Source organism: Mauremys mutica, chromosome 3 (genome assembly GCF_020497125.1).
Source record: "Mauremys mutica isolate MM-2020 ecotype Southern chromosome 3, ASM2049712v1, whole genome shotgun sequence".
NCBI lineage: Eukaryota > Metazoa > Chordata > Testudines > Geoemydidae > Mauremys > Mauremys mutica.
This window is the reverse complement of record NC_059074.1, coordinates 140,246,811-140,266,982: the sequence shown is the minus strand read 5'-3', so window position 1 is coordinate 140,266,982 and position 20,172 is coordinate 140,246,811. Positions and strand designations below refer to the sequence as shown.

The 20,172-nt window shown below is 49.4% G+C and overlaps 1 protein-coding gene across 1 annotated transcript in view; it reads right to left on the bottom strand.

Annotated features, from left to right (window-relative positions):
- Positions 1 to 20,172, bottom strand: part of CATSPERE (catsper channel auxiliary subunit epsilon) — a 51,183-nt gene that overhangs the window by 12,721 nt on the left and 18,290 nt on the right. The window contains exons 9-14 of the mRNA XM_045010323.1: positions 18,399 to 18,474; positions 16,899 to 16,951; positions 9,397 to 9,450; positions 8,022 to 8,055; positions 7,643 to 7,722; positions 6,532 to 6,631 (exon numbers count right to left, since the gene is read on the bottom strand). Of these exons, the coding sequence (XP_044866258.1) occupies positions 6,532 to 6,631; positions 7,643 to 7,722; positions 8,022 to 8,055; positions 9,397 to 9,450; positions 16,899 to 16,951; positions 18,399 to 18,474 (397 nt within the window). The remainder of the gene's footprint in view (positions 1 to 6,531; positions 6,632 to 7,642; positions 7,723 to 8,021; positions 8,056 to 9,396; positions 9,451 to 16,898; positions 16,952 to 18,398; positions 18,475 to 20,172) is intronic.

Genomic DNA, 20,172 nt, shown 5'->3' with positions numbered 1-20,172 from the left:
GGTAACAGATGATTCCGGTGGAGAGTTTTGGTGGGGCCGCGGCTGCCCTCAGGGCGTATGCGATACACTGGTAGATCCCCAAGTTTCTTCTCTATAATGTACGGGTGTGACTCCCAACGATCTGCAATTTTGTGTTTTCCCTGTAGGCCGAGATTTCGGGCCAAAACTCAGTCACCAACCCGAATCTCCTGTTGCCTCACTCGCTGATCATATCGGGTTTTATTCTTTTGATTCTGGTGACCAGCTGCTTGCGTCGCTATTCGATATGCCTCTTTCAGTTGATCTCTTAAGCGCGCCACATACCCCAAGTATGTTTTTGGGAGTGCCCCATCTGAAGACACTTCAAAACAGAGATCGATCGGCAACCGGGCCTCTCGACCGAACATTAACATGTAGGGTGTGAACCCAGTTGCATCGTGTCGAGTGCAGTTATATGCATGAACCAAATGCTCTACGTGCTGGCTCCAGTATTTTTTCTGCTGAGGCTCCAGAGTTCCCAGCATGTTCAGTAGTGTGCGGTTGAATCGTTCTGGTAGTGGATCCCCTTGGGGATGATAAGGGGTGGTGCGTGATTTTTTTATTCCCATGATCTTACAAAGTTCTTTTATTAATCGACTTTCAAAATCCCGTCCCTGATCTGAGTGTAGTCGGGCGGGCAACCCATAGTGGACGAAGAACTTTTCCCACAGGATCTTGGCAACCGTGGAAGCTTTTTGATCTTTGGTGGGATAAGCCTGGGCATAACGAGTAAAATAGTCAGTGACCACCAAGATATTTGCAGTACCCCGGCGGTCAGGGGCTAATGACAGAAAGTCCATAAAGACAAGCTCCATGGGTGCAGAACTTGTGATGCTGACAAGAGGAGCTGCCTGCTTAGGCAGAGTCTTTCGTTGGATACATCTGGTGCAGGTGCGAATATGGTGGGCGATGTCAGGCCCCATTCGGGGCCAATAGAATCTTGCCTTAACTAGGGCCTCCAACCGCTCGATTCCCAGATGCCCCATTCGATCGTGGCAGGCCTCTAGCACGCCTTGCCGGTACTTCTGCGGTAGAACCAACTGCTTATGGTGAGGCCTCTGAGGATGCTTCTGCCCTCGGTAAAGTCGTCCATCCCGAACCAATAAGCGATCCCATTCTTTCAGCAAAAGGGCCTCCTCTGGGTGACTCGGTCGAATAGCCCTGGGATCTTTTCCCCTTTCCAATGCATAAAGGATGTCCTTCATCCGTGGATCAGCTCGCTGGGCATACTCTACCTCTCGATCCTTTAGTTTGGGCAGCTGTGGGTCCTGTACTCTAATAAAACTTGAGTAGGCTATGGGTATGGCTTCTGGTGGTGCACCCAGACAGTCAATTGCCCGTTCTCCATTGGCTGTGGATTTTTCCTCCACAATGGATACCCGTTGGCATAAAGCTCTCAGTTCAGAGGTCCCCACATTCATCTGATCATTGAGTAATAAATCCTTAGAGTGAGGTTGCCGAGACAAGGCATCTGCATCCATGTTTGTTCGACCGGGTCGATACTGCAGAGTGAAATCATAGGCAGAGAGTGCCGCTAACCACCGGTGTCCTGCTACGGATAATTTTGCTGTTGTCTTGATGTATGTCAAAGGGTTATTATCAGTTTTTACAGTGAACTTGGCCCCATAGAGGTAGTCATGGAACCTCTCTGTGATGGCCCATTTCAATGCCAGGAACTCCACTTGATGTGCAGGGTAGTTTCTCTCAGGCGGTGTGAGACCTCGACTTGCAAATGCTACCGGTCGGAGTTTGCCCTCACGCTCTTGATAAAGGACAGCGCCTAAACCAGTGTAGCTTGCATCAACATGAAGTTCATACGGCTGGGTGGGATCAGCGTACACCAAAACAGGTGTTTGCGTGAGCTGTTGAATGATTTTATGGAAAGCTTCTTCACACTCAGCAGTCCACCGTTTTCCAAAAGGTGCACCCACATTGAAGTATTTATGGCGAGGTGAGTTCCCCTTCTTCTTATTTGGGGGGAGGGGGTATCCGTTGGTGAGCTCTGTAAGTGCATGTACGATGTGCAAAAAATTCTTGATAAACTTGCGGTAATAGCCACAGAATCCCAGAAATGACCTTAATTCCTTGAGAGTTGTGGGCCTCGGCCAGGTAGTTACCGCCTTCACCTTCTCTGGGTCTGTAGCTATACCATCTGCAGACACTATGTGTCCCACATACCGCACGGATGTCTGGCAGAAGATGCACTTGTCTAAGGATAACTTGAGGCCAGCCTGTTCCAAACGATCCAGGACTTTGCACAGCCGAGTCTCGTGTTCTTCTAAAGTGCGCCCGAACACTATAATGTCATCCAGGTATACCAGACACTCCAACAGGTGCATGTCTCCTACCACCCGCTCCATGAGTCGCTGAAATGTGGCTGGAGCTCCAGATACTCCTTGAGGCATGTGATTAAATTGGTAAAATCCTAAAGGGCAGATGAATGCTGTCTTCTCCCGGTCCTCGGGTGCCATGGGCACTTGATAGTATCCACTGCAGAGGTCAAGGACAGAGAACCAGCAGCTACCATTCAAGCTATCCAAAGCGTCATCCACCCGGGGCATTGTGTATTGGTCAGGGATCGTTCGCTGGTTCAGAGTGCGATAGTCGATGCACATGCGCACCTTTCCACTTTTCTTTCGTACTACGACGATCGGCGATGCGTAGGGGCTCCTGGATTCCTCAATGATACCTGCTTGAACCAGTTCCTGTAGGTGCTGCCTCACATCTTCAATATCAGCGGGGGCTAATCGTCTCGACCTCTCTCGAAAAGGCCGACCATCCTGCATTTGGATATGGTGCTCCACATCATGTGCACACCCAACATCCCATTCGTGCATAGAGAAAACAGCCTTCCTCTTGATTAACTTCTCACACAGGCGGTCCTTCCACTCAGCAGGAATGGGGGAATCCCCAAACTGGAAACTATCCCTCCCAAAAGGCCTAGCCTTGGTCTTCTCTTGGGATGGGGGCCCCCTGGCTCGCTGGTATGCAGCTTTACATAACGCATGCATTGGCAGCTCCTGCAGATAGTTGTTCCCTGCCATCTCATGGCATTTCCACGCCAACCTCTGGAACAGGTTTGCATTTGTCCCTAGGATTAAAGGTGCATACTTTCTTCCCTTTGGATCTGGGCAGACCAGTGCCAAAGTTTCTATTTCCTGGTTTACCCCCGCAACATTCTTTGGGAACTGAACATTTAACAGGATATATCCCCGATAGGGGCAGGAGTCACAGCCAATTCCCCAGACTGTCAGGCCAGACAGGGGACGCAGGGGCAAGTGCTGCAGGTGTTCTCGGTAGTAAGATTCATAAAGTATGGTGACCTGTGATCCACTGTCCAGCAATGCCTCACACAATCGTCCTTCTATACGAACAGGTACTATAGCTTGGGGGCCTATCAGCCCACGTGGGTAGCCTCTGTTTGTGGTTTTTTCTGGGGAGCCTTGGAATTTCAGGGTCTTGGGTTGCTCCTTCCCCAAGCCCTGTTGGTGTTTCCCTGAAGCCTCCTAATGGTCTGCTGCAATCTCTGAGATACCCTTGCATGATCTGTCTTGTTTTGACAGTCGAAGGCATAGTGACCATCTCTTCCACAGTTATAACAGAAACCTTCACGCTGGCTATCACCCCTTCTGCTACTCTCCTCTCTTGAGGATGGCACAGTATGTCCCTGAGCTTTCATCATGGCCACTTCTCGGGTCAAATCTCTCAGTGCTGCTGCCACTGATGGGGCATCTTCCATCTCTCCAAGCACTGTGGTGGTGTGACTCCCTGCCATCTTCGGCTGCAACACTGCATCCGCTTGCAACAATCGCTCCTCCTCCTCACGTATCTCTCGAATGAGCTTGTGGAATGGGGGTGGGTTTTGGGCCCGCTCCCTCAGCTGCAGTTTCCACAACATCAACCCATCTTGTCGGGTGCCCCGGAGGATTTGGTCCAACCTAGCGAAATCAATGCGCTTGGTGGGGATGCCCTCCTTCCGCACTACCTGCTGTAGCAAATCCTCTAGTCTCCTGATGAAATCAGACAATCGTTCGTGGGGCTCCTGATAGGTATGGCGGAAACGATAATACAGGTCTTCACTGCTATCAGTAGCACCGTAGACACTCTCAAGAGCGGTTAAATAGTCTTGCACTGTGGCAGCTGGTTGTGAGTCTTTCAGGGCTCGGATAATTCGCATGGCAGGTCCCCTCAGACTCTCAAGCACCCGTTTCCGCTTCTCAGCATCAGAGCATTCCCACTCTTGGACAAGTGGCACCGTAAAATCCCTCCATGTTTCATAATCATCCTCCCCTGAGGGTACAGGTGACACCCCCGAGAATGAACGTAATCGCTTGTATGGAGCATTTTCATGCACCGGCTTCAATGCATCTTTGAGAGCATTTCCCAGCTCTTTGGCCCATCCCACCAGGCTGGGTGCTGCAGGTGTTGGAGCCCCTCCTAATGCTAAAATTAATTCTTCTCTTGTCCGCTTCTCATCTACCATCAGAGCTTGCAATTTCTGTGCTAAAGAATCCACCTCAAGTGACTCAGGCACACTAGGAGGGGACTGCTCTGCCCCGAGAATTGTCCAGGGGATACCTTCTACTTTCACCTCTTTGGGCACTCTGTCAAGATCTGCTTCCTTGGAGTGAGTACATAGTGCTACCATGCCCTTCACTTTGCGGTTGTAAATACGAGTGTGGACCTTTACCCTCCCCAGTATTTCAGCTGCATCTAGGCTCTCCTCAATCTCATTTGGTTCCATCTCTTCTGGGAACCCCGCCACCAGCACAGCTTTGGTTACTGGGATTCGTGCCCCTCGGCACAGGTCTTCTAATAATCCTCTCTCCATTTTTTTTTTTTTTTACTGAGATGAAAGTCACTCAGGAGTTTCTTTTCTCTGTGAAGAAAAAACCCAGGGTGCGCAACGTAGGGGTGTGGGTATGTGTGTGTGTGTACTGCAAAGTCCCCGTACGGGCCACCAAGTGTAACTTTAGCACCCTCGTGGCCAAGATGGAGTCTGCTCTGCAGGCAGCTCTGGCCAAGAGACAGCGCGCGCAGGAATGCAGCAGGAGAAATCCCTTCCACCCCAGGGGCACCTGTTCCAAACCCCCCAGAGTGAAACACACACACCCACAGGAAAAGTACAATGGATATAACAAAGGGAGATATTTATTTACAGAGGGCTGGGAGGAGAAAAACAACAAGGGGAAATATAGGGGGAGCAGTAAAACAGGGCTGCATCCAAACCAAGGCCCCACGGACCCAGTGGTAGCACAATCTGACAGGGCAGATACCGAGCAATGTGTCTGTACACAGTGTTCAGGAGGCCTGAGCAAAGTTCCAGTCCGGTGGTGAGTCTTGGGTGCTCCTGGTTGTCTTCAGCGCCAGTGAACTCTCCCCAGCAAACCCCTCCGGTGCCTCTTCTGCCGCTCTCAGCAAAGCCCCACAGAGCGGCCACCTCCCCACTTAACTATCTAACAGCCTCCCTCCTTATTCCCAGTGCAGAGTCACAAGCCCCAGTACTCACAGCCCCAGGCAGCTCCGGGCAGCCGTGATACTGGGTCCAGCTCCGGCCTGTCCTTCTCGGGCGATTCCCCTCGGCACAGGACTTCTCCTGGCTCCTGTCCTGGGCTGTCCCCAATTGGGCTTGTCCTCCTCAGGCCTCCAGCAGGTTCTCTCTGCTTCCTTCTCCAGGGCCAGCCATGCTGCTTCTCCTCTCTCTCCCTCCAGCTCCAGCCCTGCCCCCTGGAGTTTCCCTCCTTTTTCTTACTCTCCCCCTCCCCATTTGGGAAAAAGATTTAAAGGGGCCATGCTCTCTAGACCCCAAAGGGGTTACACATGGAATCGGCGCCTATGCTGCTTTCAGTTATATAGAAATTGCCTTCCATAGGATTGCATGGGTATTACTGAGGGCGGAATTTGACTTCAGAGATTGCAATGATCTCTTTTTAAGAACAGGCTATATAAACATCTGTCAGGTATGGTCTAGGTATACATAGCAGGAAGGACTAGATGATCTCTTAAGAGCTTCTCAACCTTACATTTCTGTGATTCTATATGGATAGTCCTATATTCCCATTTCCCCACAGAGGGCAGACTAAAACTTCAAGATGGTTTTGAAGATTCACTTCCTGAACCATACTACCATGCACATAATTCTTTTTTCTTTTCTTTAATTACCTCTTGATTTTTATTCATGTGTTCAGTTTTGAACAGTGTCTGCAGTCAAAATCAATAAATTAAATGCTGAAAGTTACAAGTAATGAAAACTGCAACTACTATACAATACCTCCATTCAAACAGGGTGATTCAGACTGAAGAGGATTGAACATGTATAAAAACAAGCTTTACTCAACTGCACTAGGGTGACCAGATAGCAAGTGTAAAATATAGGGGTCGGGGGTTATAGGTGCTTATATAAGAAAAAGCCCCCCAAATCAGGACTGTCCCTATAAAATCGGGACATCTGGTCACCCTAAACTGCACACAATATATAATGACAAATATAATCTAAATAAAAAGATGCCTTACCTGCTTCATAGATGAGTTGTAGCTGTAGTCACTTCTGCCATGAACCTCCCATAATATAAAATTTGCCTCAACTGTTTTAACAAATGTGCTGCCATCGTATCTATAAACAATACAGGTATAATATAATGCTTCAGTAAAAACATATAAATGGGCAAATACCTCTCACTCCATGGCCCTGGTGGGAAACATGGACAGTGCAGTGCTGCTGTGCAAAAGGAGTAAAGGATAAGCAGGGAATGTACAGCCCAGAGCAGAGGTGGGCAAACTACGGCCTGCGGGCCACATCTGGCCCGCGGGACCATCCTGCCTGGCCCTTGAGCTCCCAGCCAGGGAGGCTAGCCCCTGGCCCCTCCCCTGCTGTCCCCCCCTTCCCTACAGCCTCAGCTCGCCATGCCACCAGTGCTCTGGGCAGGGCTGCGAGCTCCTGCTGGGCAGCATGGCAGTGTGGCTGGCTCCGGCTGGGCGGCACGGCTGCCAGTCCTGGTGCTCTGAGTAGCATGGTAAGGGGGTGAGGGGGTTGGATAAGGGGCAGAGTCTCCCAGGGGGCAGTCAGGGGACAGGGGGCGATTGTATAGGCGTGGGTGTCCTGGGGGGGGGCTGTTAGGGGATGGGGGTGTGGATAGAGGTTGGGGCAGTCAGGGGACAGGGAACACAGGGGGTTGGAGTCCTGGGAGGGCACTCAGGGGACAAGGAGCAGGAGGGTTGGATGGTTTGGAGGGTTCTGAGGGGGGCAGTCAGGGGGCGGGAAGTGGGAGGGGGCTGATAGGGGGCAGGAGCCAGGCTGTTTGAGGAGGCACAGCCTTCTTTACCAGGCCCTCCATACAGTTTCAGAACCCCAATGTGGCCCTCAGGCCAAAAAGTTTGCCCACCCCTGGTCCAGAGGCTTTGCTCTGAGGACTCCCTACACAACAGTGCACTGTGGGCAAATAGAATGCAGCATCATGGGTGGGACCAAAGGATCTTCTGCAGTGTGGATATTCCTTCCTCCAGCACTGGGCTGGCTATTGTTACGCTTGCCATTCAGCTGGAGTAGCCATTACAGCTTCAGAGAACTATGCAGCTTTGTGGGAAGGAATCCTCTTGCCACACAATATTTCAGCTTTATACTTACAAGGCAATATCAGGATGAAAAGGTATTGCATAATGAAGATCCATTAGGCAGCCATACTTATCCCAATCATAATTTACCACCTAAAAGAGAAAAGTTGTGGTAATATCTTGTATATTTCTCTATATTTCTTCTTTGCATGTGTAAGCCACACACCTTCTGGGTGTGGTCTTGTGTCTCATCTAATGGCACTGAGACCATTTAGAGAGAAAGATAAAATGAGTCTGTTCTACAGCCTTAGCTAACAGGCAGTTGGCTTTTAGCTCATGCTGTAGAGACTCATGCACTAAGCTCCAAAGGTCCCTCGCTGAAGCCTGTCCGTCTGTCGGCATTACACATGCACACTCACATCAACTAAAATAAAACCCTATAACTCTCTTACCAGGTCTTCAGTTGTTGGATCCCACAGATATTCCCTAGTGTAAGGAAAAACTTATTGTTGGTTTTACACCTTTTAAAACCATATTCCCCTCTTTTCTGGTATAAAATATATTGGATTATTTAATTAGGCAGATTTAAAACTGAGCATGCAATTTTTCTTCATAGTTTAAAAACATGCAAAACAAGCTTTTCCAAATCCCCCTGCTATAAAGTTGTAAACTCTGCCAGTTGTAATGTATATCATTAGACATCTTAAAGAGACATCAACTTAAAAATAGCACTTGCATCTGACAATCTGTAAGCAACTACTGTTATAAGCATTACTCATAACCAGTAACTAAAATAGCTCTTTTTCCTCCCAAGTTTCTTCTCTTTGAGCATTTGGGTGCTCTCCTGGCCCCATTGAATTCAATGGGAGTTTTGCTATTGACTTCAGTGGGCCATGGTTTCACTCCTTGTGTACAGTCACTTTCACTGTATAGTCATTTGAGGGTTGATCATGTTACCATTGAAATCCAATGACAGAACTCCCATTAACTTCTATGGGTGAAGGATTAGACCCTTAGTTGTTTCCCTTGTTTGTGTGGATATTTCAGACAGCAACATTGGAGAGAAAAACATTTTTAAAAAATTGGATGATGTGCAGCTCACCCCTGCCCCGCCTCCTCCCCGAGCACGCTGTCGCTGCTTCACTTCTCCTGCCTCCCAGGCTTGCGACGCCAATCAGCTTAGGTGCTGCAAGCCTGGGAGGCGGGAGAAGTGAAACAGCCACGGCATGCTCGGGGAGGAGGCGGGACAGGGGTGAGCTGGGGCGGGGAGTTCCCCTGCGTGCCGCCCCCCCACCCCGCTTACTTGCTGCAGGAGGCCCTCCCCGCGCTCCCCTGCCCCAGCTCCCTTCGCCTAAATGCCGGCGGCGATCGGGGCGGCCGAAGATCCAGCCGCTGCGGTCGCTGCTGAAGAAAATGCCGCCCCCCAAATCCTAGTGCCCTAGGCAACCGCCTAGGTCGCCTAAATGGTTGCACTGGCCCTGATGATGTGATTGGATCAAACACAAAACTTGTGATGGAGACTAAAGGACAGGTGTAGTAAACTACTTTTAGCTAGATTTTCCTTTCTTTCTTTCTTTTGACTAGGTTTCAAGTTGAGAATGTCTCCTTACAAATATTTAGAATACTAATTTGTTTAAAGTAATTGGTATTGCATTGCTATGCTGAGAAAGAAAATAAAATTGAGATTAAATACATAAATATTGAAATATTCTAATTTTCCCACAATATATATATAAATAATGTGGCTCCCTGCATTTTCATATATAACATATATCTAAAAGGCCCTATATTTCTTTTTATGGTCATTTAATAAAGCAAGTTTCTTACCCAGGTATTTTGTAAGTAGTAAAATTATGTTTGATACAGGTTATATCTGAAGGTCTGTGGAAATAAAACAGATGATCAGTATAATTTAAGGGTTTTTATTTGTTACTAAAGTAGTGCATGAAAATGTAAATGACTGAACACATCATGCTAGTATTGTCTGAGAATTATCACTGTCCAATATTTGGTCTATATTTTGACCTGTATTCACCAAAACTTTCTCAAATGCTTTGATACATTAATTATGGGCTAGATTCTCTCTCTCTCAATCTGGCCCCTTTTTCACCACTCTGGCAGTGCAAATGGGCATACACTGGCCACATCTGGCTAATGTGAATTCCCTTAGCAGAGAGAAGCTCTCAACTGACATAGAGTCAGCATAGCATAACTGGTTCTTATTCCACTTTCCATTTGCCAAATGGGGGAAAAGGGATGAGGCTGGAATGCCACTGTGGTCTGCCTTGGGGGGCCTTTGCCAGCTGGCATATGTTAGAGCAGCCCTAGTACTGCTCTAATCTACTCTGGAGCTGAAGCTGTGCAGGGCAAAGTTTCATGGATCCAACTTCTCATCTGCATTGAGCACCCATTTCAGTGATAAAAATTGGTTATTGTTGTTCTTCGAGAAATGTTGCACATATACATTCCATTTAGGTATGTGTGCTCTCCAAGCACAATCACAGGAAATTTTTCCCTTAATGGAACCCGTCAGAGTGCCCCCTGCCAGTGCATGCCAACAGCACCAGTATAAAGCGTCCAGCCGACCCTACATCCCCTCAGTTCCTTCTTTCTGGAAAACTCCAGTGTAGAGGGGGCAGAGGGACAGGTCATGGAATGGACATGTTCAGTGCATCTCAAAGAAGAACAGTTATGGAAGGTTAGTAACTGTTTTTTCTTCTTTGAGTGATTGCACATGTGCATTCCACTCTATGTGACTCCCAAGCAGTTGAATAGGTGGAGGGATTGGAGTTCATGGACACACAGACTGCAGAACAGCTCGGCCAAATTGTCATAATCTCCGGAATGCTGAGTGATGGCATAATGGAAGGAGAATGTGTGCACCTATGACCAGGTTGCTGCTTTACAAATGTCCTGAATAGGAATCTGCACTAGGAATGCTGCTGGGGATGCTTATGACCTTGTGGAATGAACAGTCAGGTTAGTTGGTAGTGAAACGCTGACCTGCCTGATCCTAACAAGTGTGAATACATGAAGTAATCCAGGATGAAATTATCTATGAAGAGATTGTGAGACCCTTCATCCTGTCAGATACACCTATGAACAGTTGAGTGGACCTTCAGAATGGTTTAGTTCTTTCTATGTAGAAAGCTAGGGTTCATCCATCCAATGAGTAAAGATGTTCATTCCTATTTGCATGAGGCTTTGGATAGAAGACAGGTAGGTAGATTGCCTGATTGCTATGAAATTGTGAAACCACTTCTGGGAGAAAACGGGGGTGAGGACGTAAATACACCTTACCCTTAATGAAGACTGTGTACGGAGGTTCTGTTGGGAAGGCATGGAGTTCCAAGACCCTTCTGGCTGAAGTGATGGTGACTTAGAAAGCCACTTTCCAGGAGCGATATAACAAGGAGCACATTGCCAAAGGTTCAAGCAGTGGCCCCATTGATTAGACCAGGTTCAGGTCCCAGGGGGAACAGGTTCTTACTCGAGGGTACTGTATAACCTTTCTAGGGCTTTGAGGAATTGGACAGACAGGTGATCTGAAAAAATTGACCCAACGGTGGAAAGCTGATACCCCTGCAAGGTGAACCTGACAGAGGAGATTGCTACGCCTTGCTGATTCAGGTGCCATAAATATTCAAATATATCTTGTATGGATGAATGTATGGGTGAGACTCCACATTGGGATGCCCAAACAGAGAACTGCTTCCACTTCAAGAAAGGAGGGCTGGCAGAGGGCTTTCTACTACCAAGTAGGACCTGACAAACTTGCTCTGAGAAAGCCTGCTCTCTGAGATTTAGCTATGGAGCTTCCAGCCATTAGATGAAGGAGGCTCAGGTTTGGGTGGAGCAGCTGACTGTGGGCCTGGGAGATCAGGTCTGGATGCAACAGAAGTGGGATTGGAGTTGCCACTGAGATGCCTAGCAGAGAACCAGTGTTGGCAGGGCCATATAGGGTCCATCAGAATAATCTGGTCCTGGTCCTGTTTGATCTTTAGCAGCACCCTCTGCATGAGTGGACTAGGAGGTAAAGAATAGTAAAGATGTCCCATCCAAGGTATTAAAAAGGCATCTATAATATTACTTGAACTGTGGCTTCTTAGGGAGCACAACTGGTGACACTTTCTGTTGTACTTGTTTGCAAATAGGTCTATCTAGGGAGTCCCCCACTGCTGGAAAACATCTCTCACCACATCCAGGTGAAGGGACCACTCGTGGTGACTGGAGAAAGACCTGCTGAGGTAATCTGCCAGTTTTGCGTTCCTGGAAGGTAAGAGGCCTCAAGACTGATTGGCTATGTAAAACTGCCATAGCTGTATTGCTTCTTGACAAAGGAGGGAAGAGCAAGCTCTTCCTGGCCTGTTGAGATAAAACATGGCTACAGTGTTGTCTGTGAGAACAAACACGTTTCTGCCCATAAAGTGGGGCAGAAAGGCCTGACAGGCAAGGCCAACTGCTTTGAGATCCCTAACATTGATGTGGACTGATATTTCCACCAAAGACCAAAGGCCTTGAGTTCTATGGGGAGCTCACGTGAGCTCCCCACCCTAGCACTGATGCATCTGAGACCATGGTCATTGATGGTTGAGGGTGCTTAAAGGGGACTCCTACACAAACTGTAAGCGGATCCAACCACCAATTTAGAGAGACAAGAACCTGTGGAGGTACCCGAGAGTACAAGGTGGCATGTTGGCGAGTACATGGAAGCCAGCCATGTCTGGAAGGGTCTGAGGTGCAGCCTTGCATGTGGTACCATGTATGTGCACAAGACCATGTGATCTAAAAGCCTCATACAATTAATTTCAGGCTGTTGTAATTGGATGTCCTTTGAGGTGTGTTGTTAGGGATCTGATTGATTGGAATCGCACCTCTGGAATAGGTAGAGTTGAGCACCACCCAGTGAACTCTGTCCTCTGCAGTGGAGTGAGGGTAGACTTTTATGCATTTATCAGAAGGCCTAGGGCCTTGAACGTTGATTGGATGAGTTGAATGTTGGACACTACCTGATCCCTAGACCGACCATTGAGACCAACCTCAGAAGTTATGCCACCATACATTTTGTAATTGTATGCCATCATATATTGGTAATTTGAGTTGTTCACTACATATCTGAGGAACCTTCTGTGGACTTGGTATATCAACACGTGAAAATAAGCATCTCTTAAATTGAGGGTGGCATACCAGTTTATGGGATCCAGTGAGGGGATAAGGGATGCCAGCGTGATCATGAGGAACTTTATTTTCTTGAGATGGGTCTAAAATTGGTCTGTAGTGGGGTGGATTGCCCCACTCCCTGTGAGAGTGGGCTGCGGCAGGCCAGGGCGCCTGCGCAGACAGGGAGCTAATCAAAGAAGGGCTTACTGAGAGCCAATTAGGGCCCAGTTTGGAGACAGCCAATCAGGGCCAGGCTCAGACATATATAAAGGCTGCCCAGAGCTGGAGCAGTCAGTCTGTCCCAGGCCTTTGACAGGGGAAGGTCAGTCTCCAAGGGAGGAGACTAGCACCGTGGACAGCGCAGCGCAGCGCAGCGCTGGCCAGGCTCAGGGAGGCTAGGGAGCTTGAACCCGTAGCCTGCCAGGCTGCAGACCCTGAAGGGAAGGGCCTAGCGGGTGCAAGGGGCCGTAGGGGAAGCGGCCCAGGGAAACAGACAGCCGAAGGGGAGAGAAGGACAGCGAGGCTGACGCCAGAGGGTCCCTGGGCCGGGACCCAGAGTAGAGGGCGGGCCTGGGTCCCCCCCCCCCTTCACTCCTTGCAGTGCACCCAGCCATTGGCCGTAGGGAGTGGCCATCTTGCTACGCCAGATCCCTGACAAAAGAGATTGGACTCAAAGGGCGGTTGAACATAGTGACTGAGGTGTGGGACTATTGAGCACCGACCCCCGGAAGGGGGTGCAGATGGACTAAGGGGCACTGCCAGAGGGCAGTGGCCTCGAAGAGGACGCCGCCGAGCACGCAGCAACGTGGGTCCAGAGACAACAACAGAGGACAGAACGACGGACGGGACACCACCAGGAGGAGGCGCTCCACTGGAAAGAGCTAATTCCCAGAGTCACCAGCAGGAGGCGCCGCAGGGGTGAATCCCAACCCATTACATGGTCTGAGCCCTCTCTTGACTTATGGGATTAGGAAATAACAGGAGTACAACCCCTTCCCTCTTAAATTCTGTGGAACCTCTTCCATAGGTCCCACCTAAAGGAGAGATTGAACCGCTTGGACCAGCAGTTCTTTGTGAGAGAGGTCCCTGAGGAGGGACAGGGAGGGAGGGTGGAAAGGAAGGGTAGAAATAAACCGGAGGGCATATCCCACATCCACGGTGCTCAACACACAACAGCCCGTGGTGATACCTTGGGACTACAGGAAAGGTGGTTTGCAAATAAAGAAGAAACAGGGTCTAGCATCATGGGAGCTGGTATGGCATTCTCGAGTGTCCCATCAAAACGCCCGCTTAGAACACCTTGGATTCCTGGGTGGGGCAGACATTAACATTCAAGTAGAAGGGGGGTGGCCTATGCCTAAACCCCCTGATTTTCTTCCTTTGCAGATCCTGATGGCCCAATCAGGGTGGAGTACCAGAAGGGTTGAGTCTTTTAGACCCTGAAGCTTCGCATCAGTCTGTTCCAAAAAAAGTGAAGCTCCTTCGAAAGGCAAGTCATGAAGTGTCAGCTGGACCTCCTGAGGGAGGTCCCAAAGACTATAACCATGAACTCCTGTGCATGGCAACTGCCGAAACCATGGTCCTGGCTGCTGAGTCAGCTGCATCCAAAGCAGATTGTAAAGAGGCCTTCGCCGCTGATTCTCCCTCGTCCACTAGAGAGAACTCATGCCTGGCCTCTTGTGGGAGCAAGTCCTTCACTTTCTGCATGGAGTCCCACATGTTACAATCATACCTGCCCAGCAGTGCTTGCTGGTTTGCAATTCCAAATTGTAACTTAGGGAAAATGGCATAGTGGGCAAAGTTGCCCTCAATGCTTCCCCCAGTGACCCAATGCCCCCAAGCCTGGGCAGCCAGCTTGATCTCCTCCATGTCTTCATCACAGCTTGACCATGGCTGAGGTGCTGAATGGAGACAGAGCACTGATAGCACCATGCCCCAACCCCTTTATGGCTCATAGACACACTGAATGGAGGAGGGGCTCCTGCAGCAAAGCACATCCCTCCCCAGAGCTTTAGGGGCCTGTAGCAGAGTGGAACCCTGCTCCTGCCCTGAGGGGTTTAAAAGCAGCCTGGCAGGGCTTGAGAGCTGCTGCTCTAGGCTGGGCTGATTGAGGGAGTGGCTGCAGGTGAGGCCATGCCCCAAACTGAACAGGGCCTTATAAGAAGGCCAGGGAAGCTAGAAGCCAAGACAGTCCTCCTCTTCCTGAAGAGGAAGAAGGGCCTGGCTGCAGGGGCTATAGGCAAGGTACCTAGGGTGAAGCAGGGCTGGGGAAAGGCTGAGGAGCTGGGGAGCTCCAGCCTAGAAAGCCCCAGGCTGCGGCCTAGCAAAGGGCCAACAGGTACTGGGGGTTGCAAAGGGCAGCCCAGGGGTAGGCCAAGGCAGCAGGTCCAAACCCTCCTTGCCTGTGATGAGTAGGCTGATACTGCAGTCTGCCCCAGAGTGTGGGGCTAGACAATGACTGGCAGTAGCCATACACTGAGGCAAGGTGGGGATAGAGGGTGAGGGTTCCCTGGGCAGGGGAAACCCAGAGAGAACGGGGTTACTGCTAGGGAGCAGCCTCCATGTAAAAGGGCACCGGGTCCAAGGCGGGACACGGGGGCCTGAAGACATGCAGATCACCAGCCTGCAGAGGGCGCTCCAGCGCTGGACAGAGCTAATTCCTGGAGTCACCAGCAGGAGGCGCCGTGGGGGTGAGTCCGACCCGTTACACGGCCACAGTCCCCTCCCACTGAGGCACTCACTATGGAATCTGGGGGAGCCCAGATCCAGAGGTGCCAGTAGGACAAGGGGGTCTGGTCTGTATCCCAGGGTCCAGTTGGAGCCCTGTGACGGGGTGTACCTACCTCGCACCAGCCCTGAGAGGGTTAACTCTGCTTTGTGGGTTGAGGAAGTCCCACCCCTCTGACCCTGCTGGGAATGCTCAGCAGGGAGGCAGCATATAAAAGGTAGCAGCCCAGCTCAGTCTGGGCAGACTGTGAGCTCTCTACAGGCCCACAGCGTGCCAGACAGACTCATCTAAGCTGCCCAATGAGCCCCAAGAAGGGGCTGCATCAGTGGGAGCTTGGCCATTTAAGGACCCCAGAGACCCAGCAGAACAGGCCCCTTTCCCCCAGACTCACCAGGCAGGAGAAGATGAAGCTAAGTGCGAGACTGGAGTGGGAAGAAAGAAAGAGGGAGAGCCTGGGCTGCTGCCAGGTGGGGCCTCAGCTGGTGGCACAGCCCTATGTGTGGGATGCACACAGAGCACCAAGGCTGGAAGTAAGAGGCTGGCTCAGCACTTCACTTCATCCCTGGGTCCCTGAGGAAGCAGCTGTTACAGCCCCCTGCTGCACTGCCCCCTGCACCAGCCATGCACACCCTGCAGGGTGGAGCAGCCAGTCCAGCCCACACGGGGAGAACCATGCGCACTTGCTTCTGGCCCGAGGACTCCGTGCTCCAGATCAATTGTGGTGAGTTATGGGGGTGCTGGAGTGCCCAGGTGGTCTACCTGGGGCAGGTGCAGCCTCTGGCTCTGCTCCTGCTGCCCCCCAGTGAGCTCCTGGCCAATCACTTGATGGTACTCCTGTGCCTGGGACCATGGACAACTGGAAATGCCTAGAAGACTGGCAAGAGCAGCTCCTTGGATGGGAGAAGTAAAACCCAATCTCAGACTTGGAAGATGATGAATCTCTGTCCAGTGACAAGAGTGGTGCTGCTCCCACCGGTGTCAGAGACTGGTGCCTTGGTGGAGATGTCCACACTGTGGCCAGCATAGCTGGGCTGTTTTTTCATTAGAGCCCCTTGACTATGGAACTTAACATTTATTGAGCTTCTGTTTATGCTACAAGGTTCATCTATTTTTAATTCTTCTGTAGGAGGAGGAGGTGACTGAGAGTTGGTATATTAAGGGATAATGTGTATTTTAAAGCTATTTTTTTTATTTTGGGGTTTGTGTTTAGGGTTTTTTGAGTGCTAAGGAGAGATACGCTGAATCTATGTATTTTGTCATGTACATTTTTTTTAAAAGGTGTACACAGCATGGGAGAGGTATTTTTCTCTTTTAATTATGTATAAAACCAATATAAAGTAAAACATTTTACAAATGGGATAACTGAGGCATAATAGGCTAACAATAATACTTCTGTTTTAAAATGAAATAAACCAGAAATAATAAGATAATTAAAACTTGCCTGTGAATGACAATATGCCTTGATGGAGGACAGCCAACAAAAAAATGAGTTAGCTGAAAAGAAATACATTATATTACATACAGATCTATATTGTGACAATATGGCCAATGTTCATATGGTGGGTCCTGTGCTTTACTTGGGGGCCTAAGATGCCACCCTTTGCCCCTGCTCTTGGGTGCCGAAGGCCCCACTAGTGGCCCGGGAAGGTGGTAGAGGAGGGAAGCGGGGGAGGGGTCTAGGTTTGCTCCTCGCTCTGAGTCCCGGCCCCTCTCAACCCCTCTGGGTTTCTTACCCTCTTCCCCCTTGGGTGGGGTTACCCTCGGTTCTTAGACACTGGGGGAGGGAGTCTTCCTGCCCTACAGGGCAGAATCTCTCTTACTTTGGTTCTCTGGTTTTTGAGATCTCACAACACACGCCCACGCCCACTCCCACGCCCTAGCCCTAGTCCTCTGACTGCCTGAAGCAGGGGGTTTTATTAGGTTCCTGACAGGGCCTTAATTGACTACAGGTGCTCCAATTAACTTGTGGCAACCCTCCCTCGTCTACAAGGAACCACGCTTTAATTAGCCTAGGGCTTATATATTTCCCTGGCTTTGACCACTGCTCCCTGGCCCTCCTGTATTACAATATCTATATTTTTGCATATACTACCATATACATAATTAATGTACATCTACTATATACATAATTAATTTACATAAAGTTAACCAATGAAAAAAGGTCAGGCTGAGCCATGATGGATTTTAGCACAGAATTACATATATGCATATGTACAAACAGGGTAAATTAATTTGATATATGAGTCAAAATATATATCTGTTGCAATACAAACTGCAGTGTATAAATGTGTTTATGCTTTTTTATCATTAAAAGACAAGTCTTAAGCCTAAAATGTTTAATATCTTTTTATTATTAAAAAATAGTTCAGTTATATAAGTTGATTCCAACTGTCTAAAAGCACATTTGAACTATTTGGATAATCAGTGATTTGAATTATGAGGAGCTCCACTCCAAAAGCTTAAAAGTTCCACAGGAGCTTAGCTTCTGAAGCCTTGAGGAACTTTTAAGCTTTCCAAAAATGGGCCTTTGTCCTCAGGACTTGAGGAGTCTGAATGGAGGCATTGATGCTAATGGGGGCCAGCAACTTCATCTAAATATAGGGGCAACTCTACCTCTCTCTACGGCTTCCTCAATGTCAAGGACACATCATCACTTTTCCCCTGTCTTGAACACTTTCTCACCAGCACCCTGCTGTGAACCCTCCCTCTTCTGCAGCCCTACTTAGGCAGCAACCAGAAACCTTTGGAAGATATACCCTTACTTTAGTTAACTGGAGCCACATGAATTGGCGTTTATAGCCTAAAGATGAAATCCTAGCCCCGCTGAACTCAGCTGTAAAACTCCCATCAATATCAATGGGGTCAGAATTTCACCATAAGAATCTAAGATGTAACACCGCCATATTTTAGCCAAATAAGTTTCTCAAGATACAAAACTTACCTTATTGTGTGTTGCACACATTTTTCCAGACATACTAGGTTGTAGTTCAACTGTCATAACACCTGTGGATGAAATTCTACATGGGATACCCCCCGCCCCCCCAACAAGAATATTAAGATTTACATACGTTTGAAAATAAATCAGTAATAGCATTTAACTAACTAAACTAAGGGTATATCTACACTGTAAATTGTAATAAAAAACCCATGGCTGGCCCATGTCAGCTGACTCGGGCTTGTGGGACTATAAAATTGCAGTGTAGACATCCAGGGTTGGGCTGGAGCCTGGGCTCGGAGACTCTTCCTCCCTCCCCTCTCCTCCCCCGCTCCCGAAGGGTCACAGAGCACGGGTTCCAGCCTGAGCCTAGATGCCTACACTGCAAATTTATAGCTCACCAGCCCAAGCCCATGTCAGCTGATATGGGCCAGGTGCAGGAGTTTTATTGAAGTGTAGACATACACTAACTAACTAAACTAACTACACAATTGCAACTATAGTAAGGTATTTGTTTGGTGGCAGTAGGGTATTTAAGCCATTCGTATTTGAAGGATGCTTTGCTGTGTTGTGGTAGCCGTGTTTGTCCCAGGATATGAGAGAGACAAGATAGATGAGGTAATATCTTTTACTGGACCAAAGTTTTTGGTCTGGGACAAGTTTCTGAGCTTTACAGAGCTCTTCTTCAAGTCAGGGGAAGGTAACAAAAATATCTCAGCTAAATACAAGTTGGAACAGATTGTTAAGCATAAGGGGTTCACATCTACTGTAGAAGATTGCTTAAAATGAAGTGGGCAGTTAAGGGTTAGCGGTGTGTTACAAATTGTTGTAATGTGCCATAAAACCAATGTCTCTGAGTCCATGGTTTTAGTGTCTAGCAGACAGGGCCGGCTCCAGAGCCCAGCGGGGCAAGCACCCGCCTGGGGCGGCCCTTTCCCGGGGGGGCGGCAGGCTGGGCCGGCGGACCTGCCGCAGTCATGCCTGCGGGAGGTCCACCGGAGCCCTGGGAGCAGCGGACCTGCCGCAGGCATGACTGCGGAGGGGACGCTTGGCCGGCGGCTCCAGTGGACCTCCCGCAGGCATGACTGCGGACGGTTCGCTGGTCCCGCGGCTCGGCTGGACCTCCCGCAGGCATGCCTGCGGCAGCTCAACCGGAGCCGCTGGACCAGCGAACCACCCGCAGCTGCGGGAGGTCCAGCCGAGCCGCGCGACCAGCGGACCCTCCGCAGTCATGCCCGCGGGAGGTCCGCTGCTCCCGCGGCTCGGGGGCGCCTCCCGGGCATGATTGCTTGGGGCGGCCAAATTTGTAGAGCCGCCCCTGCTAGCAGAGTTATGAAATTAAGTTCCCAGGCTTGCCTTTTGAAGGTATTGTACAAGCACATAATAACAGATATGTCTACAGTGGAGCTGGAAGGTGTAAATTCCAGGAGAGGAGACATACTCATCCTAACTCTGATCAAGCTACTGTGCTAAAAATAAAAGTGTAGCTGTTGCAATGTGAACAATGACTAGCCACTCTGAGTGTGATCCCATCTAAGGCCTGGTCTACACTACGAGTTTATCTCGAATTTAGCAGCGTTAAACCAAATTAACCCTGCACCCGTCCACACAACGAAGCCCTTTATTTCGGTATAAAGGGCTCTTAATATCGATATCTGTACTCCTCCCCGACGAGGGGAGTAGCACTGAAATCGGTATTGCCATTTCGAATTAGGGTTAGTGTGGCCGCAATTCAACGGTATTGGCTTCCAGGAGCTATCCCACAGTGCACCATTGTGAC